This window comes from Populus nigra, chromosome 8 (genome assembly GCF_951802175.1).
Source record: "Populus nigra chromosome 8, ddPopNigr1.1, whole genome shotgun sequence".
Lineage (NCBI taxonomy): Eukaryota > Viridiplantae > Streptophyta > Magnoliopsida > Malpighiales > Salicaceae > Populus > Populus nigra.
The window spans coordinates 15,492,126-15,507,589 of record NC_084859.1 but is presented as its reverse complement, the minus strand read 5'-3'; the positions used below and the strand labels follow the sequence as shown (position 1 = coordinate 15,507,589).

The window sequence follows — 15,464 nt, the reverse complement described above, 5'->3', positions numbered from 1 at the left end:
TCGCTGAAAACCATTGCAAGAGCTGCCCCAAGTGTGCGGCAACTCTAATGCGATGCAAATTTTTAAATATAAAATTATTATTTTAATGATAAATTGAATTATTACCCGCAACCAAACTTCAAGCTAAAAAAAAAAAACAAAGCTAAAAGACTCAAATACCCATGAAACAATGAATTCGATGTCATGCATTTAAGGGTATATGTGTAATTTCACCGTGCATGAAAAAAAAAACTCAAATATCCCCACCCGATACCACTTATTATTTTTTAACTTGTGGGGGTATTTTGATTATTTTACTTTCCATCGAAACATTAAAAAACTATAAAGATGCCCCAAACAAACCGGTAATAATTAATGTAATTTGTAAAAATACCAAAATAACACAAACATGTTTTTTTTTTTATAGATGTAACAAAATAATCTTGTAGTGGTGAATAAAAAATATAAGAAAAGCTATAAAGATTCCTCGTTATGTTTTAGTTGTTTTTTTAATGTTAGAAGAAAGATGAAGTCATGTTTAATATTCTATCACAGGACATTAATTTATCCGTTACATCAAATGAAGGGCTAACTTTGACTACCTCTTCAGTTGCAGATAAGTTCAATTTCTAGCATTTGTTAAGAATTGAACACGTAATCTCCTGATATAAATTAAAAAAATCACCGGCGATGAGTTGGAAAGTCATCGGTAAAAATAAATCAACATCGAGTGACAGCGACGATAGTTTTTCTATCCTTTAAAATGAAGTCTTCGTACACTTTTAGCGTGGCTGGACTCTATGTATTAAATATAGTATATGGAGAAGAAGCAAGTAAAAATCTATTTTTTTCCCCAATATTTCTTCTGTTTCTTTTGGTTTCCCGGAGGAGGCAACGGTTACGAGCCACTGCCGACCTCTAACAGACAACCAAACTACAAATAAGTCCCCCAAGCGTGTAAATAATTGCAATCGAGTGCTCGTAGCATACATAATATTATTTATTTTCAATTATCATTGACAACTGATTTAGGATTAAAAAACTAATAGATGATTAGTAAAAGCAACGTGGTTGACTTCTGTGAATGTCATCATCTCTGATAAAAAAAAGAAGTTAATGACATGAACAACTATACCTTTTACATTATCCTTTTATCCATGATTAAAATAAATAAACCATGCATGTTTAATATCATTAATTTATATATAGATATGAGTCGTGTGAAAATATTTTATATTGATTAAAAAAATATATCTATATGTAAAATAAATTTATAACTATGGGTTCATGTTTTAAATAAAAAAAATGATATTTGTTTATGCATGTACATGCAAACGCATGTATGAATCCAAATAAGTCTTTAACGCATATCTTCCTAACAATTGGAAGCGAAGTTGATGGTTCATATGTATATTTTGAGACAATTTAACTAGTGTTTTCATGATTAATGATTTAGACTTGAGTAGAATAAGTATAGAGAAAATATGAATTTAAGTAAAAAATTTAAAAATATAATAAAATCCAGGCGCACCGCGACCCCAAATAACTTTTTAAACATGGATAGGATTAAAATACGAGGTTGAGATTTATTAAGATGTGTGTGTATATATATATATATATTCTTGTTATGTATTTTCCCAGTAAATATTATTTGTTATTTTTATATATGTGATTATTAAAGAACCTCGATTATTTAATTAAGTAAGACGGTTGAGATTGATACTGCAGGCAGGAAACAGCACGAGTGATTCGTCAACTTATTTAATTTCTTTAGTTAGGTAACAAGTCCATGCAAAGATGTTTTGCATGTGATGGTTTTGAAAACTTAGAGGCTTAAATGAAATTATACATTTAGTTGTGAGACTTGCTTGTAGTTTTCCCGATAAATAAAATAAACGCCTGTCTCGTTGACGTGTCAGAGGAAGAAGTGTGGGGCCTATTTTTGGAAGGTCTCGGCATCGTATCGCCATGCGCTACGTAACTTGACCGGCCTTGATTAGTTCCCCTAAAGATTTTTTTCTTTTTTCTGGTTCACCTTTCATTTCATAACGCTCGGATTGACTTTTAAACCCCATAAAATGATAATTCTATAGAAAATTAATTAAAATAATTCACACACTAAATGTTATTTTTCCCCACCGATTATGGAATGTTTTAAGCTTATAAATAGGTTTGTAGAGATTTCTTAAATGTTTTTCTATATATTTTCTGGTAAGAAATTACGATTTTTTAGGTTAAAGATATGAAACATGATTTTTAAAATTATAAAATATTAAAACTTGCTTTCGCGCTTATGATAAATTATTATTTAAAAAATATATATTAAAAAGAATGTGGAAGAAAAAAAGAATTTTATTAATAAGATAGATAAATTTTGAATGAAAAAAAATTATAAATAACTCATTTATTTTTAAAACTTATCGTAATTGGTATCGATTTTGATTCAATAAAAAACATCACTAAAAAAAACTATATTTTTTTTATATGTAGACTTTCAATTTATTTCAGTAAATGCCTGGATTAAATCTTTACTTCATAGTCTATTTTTTTTAATGTTGCAGAACATGCTGCCAATACTTGCTTATTCATTTTTGACATTGAGAGAAAATAAAATAACATGAACCGGTAGACTACTAGTTATTAATGGAACAACTTGGTATCATCTCTCATTTTCAAATTAAAGTGTATCGATACTTCCACGTCATTGCATCGTCAAGGTTAAAACTTGATTATTTTTAATAAAAGATGACATAGTTTCTCATCTTTTATCATTTTTTTAATATATAAAATTAGCTGTAAACTATAAGAGAAACATTAGACAAATTATACTTAATTATTCATTAATATCAGATTAAATGTGACCAAAAAAACGTCATAAATACCGAAAGAAGATGCGGGGAAAATACCTGTCTGCAACAATTAATATCCTTCAATACCAATCACTAAATTTATCTTTTTATAAAAAACAAAGGGAAAATGATTAATTTTAGATGGCTTTAAATGAGAGGAAAAAACCCTAAAAGAAAATGACACGTGCGTTGTATTCACTTTAACAGGTGCACCATCACCACCACCTCTCCTTCTTTTCCTCAACTCGTTAACTGCACTCTCTTCGTTTTTTCGCGTCTCCCTATTTCCTCTCACTCTTCGCCTCGACTTTTTTATCCCTCTCTCCGCCGGTGCTTCCAAAATCCCTCAAAAACCCCATCCTTTGATCCGTCCTCGCGATTTCCACCGTCGATTATATTGAACCTATTCAAATCTCGAGGTAATCGTAATAATCTCATCTCCTTAATTGACATCTTAATTTTGGATTTTGTTTTTTTTAATCGAAATTCTTGTGATTCACGGTCTGTTTGGTTGCTGAGAAACTGAAGGAAAGCATGGAAATTCGATGTTTTTTTGCGTCTTTTTATTTAGTTGAGATAAAGAAGTTCTTGCTTCAGGTAGTAAAGAGTTCAGCTTTATCGATTGGGCTTTGTTTTCAATTTTTTGGATTTTTAAGCATCCGAACAGAGTTATTGTTTCTTTAGTTTTTAGCGAGGATGCTTGAGAATTGTAATCAAAGTTTCGTTTTTTCATTGGTTGTCTTGATGCTTTATTAACAACAGAAACGTTTTTTGCGTGAACTGAGAAAATCCTTTTCTTGTTTTATTATTAGATCTTAATTTAAAATCCATTCATGTGATTATTTTTTTGGTTTTCCCATTGAGTTTTGGATAGATATATGGATTAGGGCAAGGACCAATGTACTTGGTTTCATTTAGTGAAACATATATCGATTCTTTGAACTGTTCTTCTTTTTTCATAGGAATTGATATTTCTTTCTTTTATTATGGCTTGTTCTTCAAGTTTGCCGCTATTTTATACTTGTTCAGTGTTAATTTTCTTACCGAATTCTGTTATTTTCCTTCCTATATCTGCTGGTGGCACCGGTCTCGCTTCTTGGGTTTTAAGAGAGGTTTGCTTAACTTTTTGAAGAACTTTTGTGTACTGCTATTTTGGTTGGCATTTCAGAAAATATGTTCAATTTGAGAGCAAATTCATGCCTTTCACTCTGAGTAGCCTTTGTGTTTTGACTGAATGGCTTATAATTGTTATGGCATTAGCTTCTTGTGTTATTTTCCTCGCCATAAGAGTTCCTGATATTCCACTGGCTTGATGGATGTAAAGATTCTTGATGGGCATATTCGTGTGGATTTGGGAATATTTGCATTCATGAGCTCTGATGTTGATTCTTGTTACCTTATTAATGATGTATTTCAGGTTTTCTGTCAAAGGAACTTGCTTTGCTACAATGTATTTCTTTTTTATTTTTACTTTTGTTTCATTTTGCTGGGAGTAAAGTGTTGCTAGCTAGATGCAAACATTTCCCTTATCTCATGATCATTGATGATGATGAATCTGACAGCAATTACTTTTTGGTAATGCTTCAGCATATTTTGTTCTAACTTCTAACAATATGACTTCTTCTGAAACAGGATGGTTGACCAGCTCACTGTTATGAAGGAATCTAGCGTGCCCAAATTAATCCTCTTCTGTTACAACTGATCAGCCAACTTCTGGGTTAAACTACATTATAAGAAAATGGATCGTTGTGATACATCTGGATTCGTTAGTGGAGGTGGGATGATCCCTTTCAGAGACATCAAACCCTAGTTCTGTAGCTAAATTTTTTCAACACTTAACCTAGTTTTGTAGTTTATTTTAGTGACCCCAGAAGTCAGGTGCACTGTTCATTAAGATTGGTATTAGGTTTGGAAATCACTCTAGGTTTAGCCATTACTTCATGGATAACAGGATCCGGAACCTGGGTTTCGCCGCTGATTACCCTTCAAATGCATTCAAGATTTTGGGCAGTTCGTCGTCTGTTGGAGCAGCTGGCACCAAATACAGTGCTGATACTGTCTTGCGCCTTGACTCCCCAGGATCTTCAGTCCCATATGGCTTTTCTTCGAAGGGAACTAAGCGGAAGTGGAATTTGATTAATGGATCCATGGGCCAAAATGTTGGTTCTTCACTATCTCTTGGGCTTGGCCGCTCCTCAAGCTCTTCAGATAGCAAGGGGAGTTCAGCAACTGCTTGCACATCAATGTCTTCTGCCATAGAAACTGATGAAGAGTCCTCGATGGATCTTGACTTCTCTCTCCATCTTGGCAATGAGAAGATGTTGAGCCCAAAGAAGCCTGCTCGTTCATATCTCAAGGGAATGGAGCCCAAGGTTGACTTGGAGTTGGGTCTCTCCACTGGTCCTTCTGAATCTGATGTTACGAGCATCCATCCACCCTCAAGTTCACTTGAATTTGGCTTTGATATGCCATTGGCTATGGGTGGAGCATCAAATGTGAATGAAGGATCGACATCATGTAGTTGGAAATCAAGGATTACATTGCTTCCATCGCAGATTTCCTCCAACAAAGAAGCTAGCTTCTTCTTCAACCAGATTCCAAGTACTAGGGATCCTACTCCCAGTTTTCCAGACCACTCATCTAGTGTGATAACAACACCAAAAAGTTCAGTCACCTGTACTTCTGGGATAAGTCAGCAGCAACAGCCATATCAACGCGGCACTAGTTTAAAGTTATGTCAGGTTGAGGGTTGTGGAAAGGGTGCCAGAGGTGCTTCTGGCCGCTGTATTTCACATGGCGGAGGCCGAAGGTGTCGGAAAGCTGGTTGTCTCAAGGGAGCTGAAGGCCGAACAGTGTACTGCAAGGCCCATGGGGGTGGTCGCCGCTGTGAATTCCTTGGTTGCACAAAAAGTGCAGAAGGTCGCACAGATTTTTGTATTGCGCATGGTGGTGGCCGGAGATGCAGTCATGAGGGCTGCACTCGAGCTGCCAGGGGGAAATCTGGTCTGTGCATCCGACATGGTGGTGGTAAGAGGTGCCAGAAAGAAAATTGCACGAAGAGTGCAGAAGGCCTCTCTGGTCTTTGCATTTCGCATGGAGGTGGTCGTCGATGCCAATTCTTAGGATGCACCAAAGGAGCACAAGGGAGCACTATGTTCTGCAAGGCACACGGTGGGGGAAAACGCTGCACTGCTCCAGGATGCAGCAAGGGCGCTGAAGGGAGCACACCTTTTTGCAAAGGCCATGGAGGAGGGAAAAGATGTGCCTTCCAAGGTGGTGGGGTTTGTACTAAGAGTGTACATGGAGGGACCAACTTCTGTGTGGCACATGGAGGTGGAAAGAGGTGTGCTGTACCTGAGTGCACAAAAAGTGCTAGAGGACGGACACATTTTTGTGTCCGCCATGGTGGTGGAAAAAGGTGCAAGTTTGAAGGATGTGGCAAAAGTGCACAAGGCAGCACCGATTACTGCAAGGCACATGGTGGAGGAAAGAGATGCTCTTGGGGTCATCCTGGATCGGAATATGGTAATCAACCTACTGGTCCTTGTAACTCGTTCGCTAGGGGTAAGACAGGTCTCTGTGCACTTCACAGTGGCTTGGTGCTGGACAAGAGGGTTCATGGTGGTGTCACCTTGGGACCTTTGGTCCAGGACCCCAAGATTAGCCAGTCTGAGAAGATGAAAGAAGTTGTCACTGCAGAGGACATGACCATTGATATTGTGAAGATGGGTACTAGTGCAGCGGCTTCAACAGGCAGAACTACTACTGATTTGAAACATTTTGGAGACTCAAGCACTCCTACATCTGTCAGAGAAGCAGGTCTCTCATCAATTCCGGTTTTTGTATCAGAAGGCAGGGTGCGTGGTGGCAGTTTGATGGCAATGATTACTGGTGGTTTTGGTGTTGGCTCAAGCAGCAACCAAGTTGTAGCTGGAGATCCATCAGAGCCTAAAAAATCATATGTGATTCATCAGAACTGGATGTAAGATTACTTCTTTCCTTTGTGTTTGATTTGTTCTTAGCAATTGAAACACTTTTTAGCTGTTTGGGCCCTTCACATTTATTTGGTTTAGTCTGTTGGTGTTTAGAATTTGTTCTCGTTCATTTGTCCAAATGGAGAGAACATGTAAGATCCTCGACACCTTTGTGTGGGAAAACCAAGTAGGTTTAGTCAGCATCAAGTCAGGTCTGGTGTTATTTCTTGTAAATATTTGCATCTTTTCAGCAGGTTGTGGTGTACACAGGTTGTAGCCTGTAAGGTCGGTTAGTTTGCCAAACATTCTGGTGATAATAAATCCTTTAAGCAGAGTCATGTCACTGCTTCTGTGTTTCGGGTTTTGAATTTTATTGCTGGTTAGAACTGCTTTACTGTTGAGCCTGTTTTTCAGTGCATAGCTTGCTATAATTCATCATCTGTTTGTGGATGCCCAACAAGTTGCATGTTGATATATCTGGATGATTTTAAACACATCTTGATAGATAATCAAATAGTCAAGAGATGTAATTTAAAATTCAATGACGAAGAAAGAGAGAAGATAAGTTGATGAGTTAGGAGAGGAGAGAAAAAGAAGGTAAAGAAAGTACGTGACACGTCAAAGTTTTGACACATATAGATAATTTGGGATAGACGACCAAATTAATCCTAAACAAAACTCTTAAATCATCTTAACCTTAAATTAACCCAAATAAAACCTTTAATTCTTAACTAATTAAATTATTGTTTAGTGGTTAAATTATCTTGTTGAGAATTTTTTAACGACATTGAGTATGCTGAAAACAAAGCTCTAATATGTTACCATGACTCTTTTTTTTTTTACTTTCTATTTCTCTTTTCTATCATATCAGTTTATTTTTTTTGTTTGGTCATTGAGTTTTAAATCATATATTTTGGTTATTAAATTTTTATGTTAATTTTTTTTACATGTTTATTAAATTTATTTTTCATAAAATTTTGAGTTATTTTTGTGGTACATGTTAATTAATTTATATAAAATATACATTTTAGAAAACATGGCATTAGCGTTTGTTTTAAAATGTGATTTTTCCAGTGCCAGATTGATCATTCAAGGACCCCTAATTTTGTGTTTAGAATAGGAATGCACATTAGCCAAAATACATGTGCGATAATATTTTAAGGTTGTATAAAAATAGGAATTAATTCTTAAGAATACAAATAAAATTAAAGGTAGAAATATATCAAAAACACAAAAAAAGAAATAATTGGGCCAGGCTATATTAGGCCTATGTAGTGAGACGTTGGGGCTCAACGAGCCCAGCCCATATGAGTGCAAATGGGATAGAGAAGCATGGTCCCAGCGCTTCAAAATTTAGGAAAAAAGAAAGCGCCTCATGTTGCATGCTCCTAGGCAGGGCGTCATCTAACTCCAATCAACTATTTGGTGGTAGACACTATTTCTCATTGTGCTATAATCATGTTTTTTAAAATTTTATTTTGTTAAAATAAATTAATTTTAAATAATTGCTTTAATATGATGTAAAAATATAATTTTAATATATCTTCAAACAAATTAAAAATAACTTTTACCACATTTTTAAGCAGATTCAAAGTAAGATTAAAGGTTTTGTCTTTAAAACTCAATTCTTACATTATTTTTACCTCTAAAAACTTTAAAATCATTCCATAAACTTCTAAATATTTATTTTCGACCTTAACACACATTTCAATTAATTAAAATTACTAAAAAAAACTAAATCTAAATAATAAAAAACTAATTTATATTTTTTTAGCTTTGATCTCCTTTTATCTACTGTTACAAAACTGACACCCACTATCAATAAACAAACTTCTTTTACTAGAAAGAATCAATTGATACTGAATATCGATAGTTTAACCGGTTAAAATAAGATTGGATGTGACTTTTCTCCTCCCCCTCTCTTCCAACACTTCTCTATCCACTCTCGATTTTTAGGAATTGAAACGAAATGAAAATGAAATATGGGTACCAAAACACCATCACTGAAAAGTATGAGGAAACTCTCTTACAACCTAGTCCTTAACAGTACCATGTTTATAATTAATTTTATTTTTTTCATTAAAAGTAGAAGAAATAAATGAGAAATAAGTAAGGTAAGGAATTTTAAATACGAAATAAAGCAATTTTGAAATAAAAATTTCAAGAAAGAGAAATATAACGTTAAATGAAGAGGAATTAATGTCGAATGATGAAAATAAAAAAAAAAATAAGTGAAAAAAAATGATGTTAACCCATGATAACCCATTAATCTCGTGACCCGAGTCATTTGATCAAAAACAACAAATTTGGAAAAACCTTGAAGCCCAACTTTCAACTAATCAAATGTTAAAGGCTAAAATTGAAAAAATAAATAATCAAACATAAAAAAAGATAAAAAAAAAGAAGAAGAAGAAGCAATTATAAGCCAAAGAAAGGCTTGAGCTTGTCTGGGTCAACCCACTAAACCCACAAGTCAGATAATGAGATCAAGAAAACCTGATAGAAAGGAAAACAAAGAAAATCACGAAACCTAATTTTTTTTAAAAGAGAAAACCAATGTAAAATTATGAGATGGAAAAAAAAGTAAAAAAGAACCCATGCCAGCCCCTATTAGCTTATAAAATCCGTGTCGCGGGCCATTTGATTGGAAGCACTAAATATAGAAAAGCCACCAAGACCAATTCTCAACAAATAAAATATTGAAGGATAAAATCTATAAAAAAAATCAACCATACAAAAGGTTCCAAAGAAAAAACAATAATTAAAAGCAAGAAAAAGATGTGAGCCCACCCAAGTTAAGCCGTCAAACCACCAAGCTAGATCATGAGATTGGAATAACCCTATAAAAAAAATAAAGAAAAACAAGAAGTTTGTTTTTCTATATATATAAAAATCAATGTCAAGTAATGAGATCGAAAAATAAAATAAGCAAAAAAAACGATGTGAACCTGTGTTAGCTTATAAAATCTATGATCCGAGTTATTTGATTAGAAATACCAAACCTGAAAATACAATGAAGCTCATACATATTTTAAAAAATCAAACAGAAAAGGGTCAAATTAAAAAAAAATCAATCATAAAAAAAATCACAAGAAAAATATCAATTAAAAAAATAAGAGGATGAATAATTTTGGATTGAAGTGCCAGATTGAAAAGAAAAGGATAATTTTACAAAAGAATTAAAAAAAACCATCAAAATAATGAACACCAAAATTAAGAAGAATTAACAACTTTTTTTTATAAGAGGATGAAATTTAAAACAATTAAAAGTTTACAAAAGAGCCAAGAAAAAAAATAAGACTAAATTTGAAAAAAAAATAAAACATTTAGATTGAATAATAAAATTGAAAAAAGTAAAAAATTTACAAAAGGGCTAAGAAAAAAAAATTACAAATCAAAAGAATTGAGGACAAAATATATCAAACTAAGAGGACTGTCCTGAAATCTTAAATGTCATGAATTTCGAGGGAGAATAAAGAAAAGAGAGGGAAAGAAAACAATGTTGATGACAATCTCTTCAAAAACAACTAGCACTCACTGACCATGAAAAAAGAAAACACCATTAGAAATTAAATAACATGGCAAAAGAAAAGTTTTCATCGACAAAGTATCATAACTTCCTTTCACCCACTTCCAAGTGTTCAACACGCGTCTGTCATATTTTAACTTGTACTATTCTTAATTAATATAAAAGACCAATTTACCTCTCTACCAATCTAATCATAACAAAAAAAGAATCTACATAAAAATACAAAAATGCCTTCAAAATAAGCTTAAATTAATTTTGACACTAAGGATAATTTAGCAAATTCATTGTGCTAAAAATATAAAATCTAAAAAAGAAGCTTCTAGCAGTTAATTATCTAATTTTTGCTTTTAAGAATAGTGATGGTATTTTGTTGTTCTAAGAAAGTTAAAAAGATCTTGGTACCTCAATCAAAATGAGAAAAAAAAAATTACCCCTTAACCAGTCTCCTCGGCTGATTTACTTAGAGGTAAAAGTGTCAATTCACTATCTCAATGCATAGTAAACTCTCTGTACGATGATCTCCCCGCTTGTTTTGTTAATAAGCGAGGTGGTTTTGAGTAGTGTGTGCTATATATATCAACGAAGATAATGCCTGAAAACAAAAATTTCTTCGTACCCTAAAAAACCCAAATACGACGGACACGAATGTTTCCCCGTAGGTCTTTGCTCTTAAAATGCATATACAGAAAGGAAGAACGAAGCTATCTGATGTCTTGGTTAAGGTTCAGATCAATGCATTGGCATCGACCCTCTTCCTTTCTCTGTCGTAAGAAAAACCACAAGTAATGCTGCTGTTCATGCTTTAGATTCTTATAAACTGAAAAAAGAAACGAAAAAAACTTGACTATATACGAGGCTTTTTTTTAATATTATTATTATTGTTATTATTTATTTCAAGTGATTACAAGTTAATTACAACACCTTTTGAAGCCCATATTTTCCCTCTCTTTCCCTCTTTTAATTTTGCAATTTTCCTGTTCTTGTTGGATAGTAATGATACGTATCAAATTCTGTATATGTTCCAGCTATACACCCTCATGCTTGAACTTGGCCATCTTTGAAAGCTCATCAACCGCTTCAACCAAGTGATCAAGCCTAGCGACAAACTCAATGAGTAAGGAAGTAAAATTGGCAAGTGACAATGCTGCAGTGCCCTCTAATGCTCTCATTCTTGGCAAAAATTCCATACTAAGACCCCCTTCTTCTTCTTCAAAAGCCTCAACTTCCCTTGATGGCCACGAATGCAGTCTTCTTGACTGCTTCCTCATCATCTCATGGTAGGACTCTGTCTGTTGTGGAGGAGTACCTGAAGGCGCATTTTGGTTTGTCTGATTCGAGTTTTTTTCTGTACCGCTGCTGTCAAACTCAGTTAAGAGATTTGACGGATCGTAGAAGGTGGTTGAAAAGGCAGGAGAGAGCTTAGTGAGTGGTTTGGAAGAGTTGTCAGGAGGATCAAAATTAGATGTTAGGAGATAAGAGTGCATGTCTATGGCTCGTTGCAGTCGCTCCGTCGAGCCATGAAGTTTCTTTAGCAGTGAAGTTTTGAGGCTTCGCTTCATGTCACCAATGTCTTTGCCCAAGCTCCTCACTAGTTTTGCAGCGTGTGTTGCTGCTTCGTGAATCTCTGAATGGAATGTGAGCCGGAGGTTATAAGGTGCCTACAGATAAAAATCCAACATCGAAACTAATCATGTTCGGGATATTTTGTTAAAAAAAAAAAAGAGTTCAATATTATTTCTATTGCTTACAGACTAACTTCTCATTCTTACTCGTCTTGTCAAATTGATATTAACTTCTTTCTCTGAAAATCAACTACAGGTCCCGCGACTATGATTTCTAGTTGGTTGACCAACTGCTAAGAATGGCTTAAACTCCAGTTGATTGAAGTTAGTTTCCATACCTCAGATACCTATGCAGTTTCCCAATGAATCAATTGCTTTGATTCTGAAAATCTGAGTTACTTTGCAACATGGCCATGCCATGGATCTGCTTCCCCAGTGGACTAACGATCCCCCCCCCCTCCCTTTTTTATGCATATAAAAATTGAATTGTAAATGAATAAATATTTCATATGGTAGACCATATTGTTATGTTAACATGATCAACTATGAACCAAGTCATAGGAATCTTTGTATGATTGTTATTGAGGGAACAAGGCAATTGATATGAGACAAAGAACAAAGAATAAGCGAATATAAATTTATCATTTGTGTGTTTTCTCTCAGCGAGTCATATTCTTATGCCATCGGCCCTTAATGGAAGCCAATCGAAAGAACAAATACTTCTTATTGTTCTTCTTCGTGACTTGGTTCATAGTCCTATTAAGTATTCTTGTGTCGTAATTAAAGAAATCTAACGAAGGTAAGCTTTGGAAGATTCCCTTGTTGCAGGCATATTTGTACGCAGTTGCTAAAGAGCAATGTGAATATCCCATCTGAAAATATATGTGTGCACACCTTAACAAGCAACAATGAAGTTGCCCACTGGATGCACACGCATAGACACAAGAGAAAAGTGAGAAAGGAAAATACCTGAATCTCAGAGTGTAAAACACCATGAAGTGCCATGACCTCATAAGCACAATATCGTAGAACTGCTCCAACTTTAACGTACTCTGACCATGGATAGAAGAAGTGTTGAAACCTGCCATGCGGTGGCTCCCATTTTGCCGAGATAGCCTTTCAAATGAAGCCAGCAGAAACCATGGTTATTGTTGATATTTACATATCAAAATAAGCTAAAATTGACAGAAAAAATATTAGCAAGTATGCACCAAGGATTCAAGTTTTGCTGAGGAGTTCAGGGTACTTTTACATCTCCTGTAATTTGGCTCATCTGGAAATTCATCCATCAGAGTCTTGGAAAACTCTGGATGATCTAGCCCATCGTCTTCTAAATATTTCTTCACGCATTCTAAAATTTCGAAAATGAGTACTGACATTAGTTCCTATCTATTGTTTGTTCCTCCTTACATATAAATATAAAGTATAGATCCTTGATTGTGTCGGGCCCGTAGGCTGAAAATAAACCTGCCTGATTATCTCACCTTCAAGAGAGTCAGCTACTGAGTTAAAGCTATTGACAAGTTCCTTGTGCAATTGCTCCCCAGCCCATATAGGAAAAACGAGAACATTCACTAGGACTGCTACAAACCCTCCAATGGCAATAGAGTACAGTCGATCCATCGCAGTCCTTATTGGATTCCCCATCCGATACCCAGAGACTATGATCAAGCAGTAGGTAAAGAGTATCACCCTGAACCCATACTCATATGGCACAAGTGATGGCCATAATTTCATGAATGATGCAATAGCCCCTGCAGATAATATTGCACGTAAAATTTCTTTGACATAGACCGACTTAATCTCATTCTTTAGTTCCTAATATTTAAAAAATTTAGAAGCGATACCAATCAAAAAGATGCTAATGCCAATTATGATAGGCTCGGAGACCCGGCCAGACTGAAGAGCTAACTGAGCAACTGCGATAGCCAATATTCCTGCAAGCAAGCTTCCAAGAGCTCGGTTGAATCCTCGATTAAAAGTTGCACCTTGAGAAAACAACATCCGCATCTATCAGGGAGTTCTGTGTTAAATTTTTGCAACTTCTGTTTTTACTCAGTTTCGATATAGCACAAAAACAATGGCTTTTTACATGTGAGCATGCAAAGATAAACATGAACATGCATATGGGCGGAGCCAGGAAGTTTTTGTAGGGGGCAAGATTAGGAAAAAAATTTCTAGGGGTGCCAAAACTTAAATTTTACTAGTTTTGCCCCTAAAATTTTAAATTTTTTAATGAGGAGCCATGAATTTTTTTTTCCAGGTCCCCTGGCTCTGCCACATATTCAGATAATTGTAAGCATTCTTACCAACTGTGTATTCGAACATGATAGCAACAGTGAGGATGGACCAGATGATATTGGTGCCAAGTATATGAAAAGGTGCTCGGAATAGTATAAGGAAAGACACTAGAAGAACAGCTAGGCCAACTTTGAATGCGAATTTTACTCTGTTGCTATCTTCTTTGGCAAAATCCCATACACTCCATAACCAAGCTTTACAGGAGGAGAAAGGTCTCATACTTAAAAGTTGCTGGTATCAGGCTGCTTGGATTTGGTAGCTGCTGGTGGAATGTTGGTCTCCTACCCTTTTTGCCATTCATTCTCCAATCAAGAATCACAAACTCTTCTAAATCATTAGGCCTAGTTTGCTTTGTATTTCCTGTACTGTAACTCGAGGTCCTGTTTTTCCCAAGAAAAAGACTGAAAACTGGGTGAAAATTTCGAAGCAAAGTAGGGTTCTGATGAGAATGATGACCGTACTTGATGCTGCTAGATACGAGTTGTTTTATGAGAAGGAGAGAGCATTTTAAAGAGTTAAGGATGCTAAGTCGAGGTGCAACTAGGGAAGAGAGTATGTCTTAGTCATGATATGATATATAGAGAAAAAAGAATAATACGGAAATGATAGAAGAGAAGATGAAAACTCAGTGTAAAGATGCTTAACTTCAATAATGGAAGGGGAATTAGAATCTTAAAATTGCATGGTCTTGCAATTTCAGTCGCCAAACACTTCTGCTCTTTCATTATATCACACTGTGGGAGATTTTGTCGTGGCGATTGTGATGTAGTAGATCGGTGGTGGTGGTGGCAACAGTGACTAATATATAAAAAGGCCACTAAAAAATGTAATACGTCAACAGTGTAATACTTTGATAAATCTGGCACTAAAAAATATACGTGCATTTTGCATTATGCTAAATGATGTTTTTTTTTCTTTTGTTATCTGGTATTTATAATTTAATTTACTCTTTCCGGCATATGAGGAAAAAATTGAACTTTCTAGCTTCACACTTCTCTGACAGAAACAGATGCATTTCTAGGTTGTCAATCCAGTCCACCAGCCAAAACTAGTAGGATGGATAAAACCTGAACCAGTAAGATTATTTGTATGATGATAAGGATGCTTGCAAAACTCAAAATCTTAACTAGAAGCATAATATTACTTGACATCACATCCTCAAAGACATCCTATATGTGATACATAAGCATGGCTCTAGCCTCTAGCAGATTTCAGATACATCAACAAAGTATCGAACTTTTATTCATCAAAAAGAACAAAATTGGTCATC

General features: G+C 34.9%; 2 protein-coding genes across 3 annotated transcripts; one reads left to right on the top strand and one right to left on the bottom strand.

Annotated features, from left to right (window-relative positions):
• The first annotated feature begins 3,011 nt into the window (after positions 1-3,011).
• On the top strand, positions 3,012-7,158 carry LOC133701496 (uncharacterized). The gene is made up of 2 exons (XM_062125428.1): positions 3,012-3,247; positions 4,461-7,158. Exon 2 carries the CDS (start codon positions 4,769-4,771, stop codon positions 6,812-6,814), a length of 2,046 nt encoding a protein of 681 aa, XP_061981412.1. The 5' UTR covers positions 3,012-3,247; positions 4,461-4,768; the 3' UTR covers positions 6,815-7,158.
• A 4,030-nt stretch (positions 7,159-11,188) lies between these two features.
• Positions 11,189-14,737, bottom strand: LOC133701041 (aluminum-activated malate transporter 9-like). 2 transcript variants are annotated; one of them, XM_062124805.1, is made up of 6 exons: positions 14,203-14,737; positions 13,741-13,881; positions 13,378-13,647; positions 13,105-13,244; positions 12,863-13,009; positions 11,189-11,989 (listed from the first exon to the last, which is right to left on the bottom strand). In XM_062124805.1, the coding sequence occupies exons 1-6, from the start codon at positions 14,411-14,413 to the stop codon at positions 11,357-11,359; spliced, it is 1,542 nt and encodes a 513-aa protein (XP_061980789.1). In that variant the 5' UTR covers positions 14,414-14,737; the 3' UTR covers positions 11,189-11,356. The 2 variants fall into 2 exon arrangements, with proteins under 2 accessions (XP_061980789.1, XP_061980790.1); XM_062124806.1 differs by having other exon boundaries at positions 13,741-13,903; positions 14,203-14,341.
• Between the last annotated feature and the right edge of the window lie 727 nt (positions 14,738-15,464).

Excerpts from the sequence above, each read along its gene's own strand:
- LOC133701496 (XM_062125428.1), top strand. The coding sequence starts at position 4,769 with ATGGATAACAGGATCCGGAACCTGGGTTTCGCCGCTGATTACCCTTCA.
- LOC133701041 (XM_062124805.1), bottom strand. The coding sequence starts at position 14,413 with ATGAGACCTTTCTCCTCCTGTAAAGCTTGGTTATGGAGTGTATGGGAT. Across the intron at positions 13,010-13,104 it reads CAGCAAAACTTGAATCCTTG|GCTATCTCGGCAAAATGGGA; the intron begins GTGCATACTTGC and ends TTCATTTGAAAG. Across the intron at positions 11,990-12,862 it reads TTTTACACTCTGAGATTCAG|GCACCTTATAACCTCCGGCT; the intron begins GTATTTTCCTTT and ends TTTTATCTGTAG.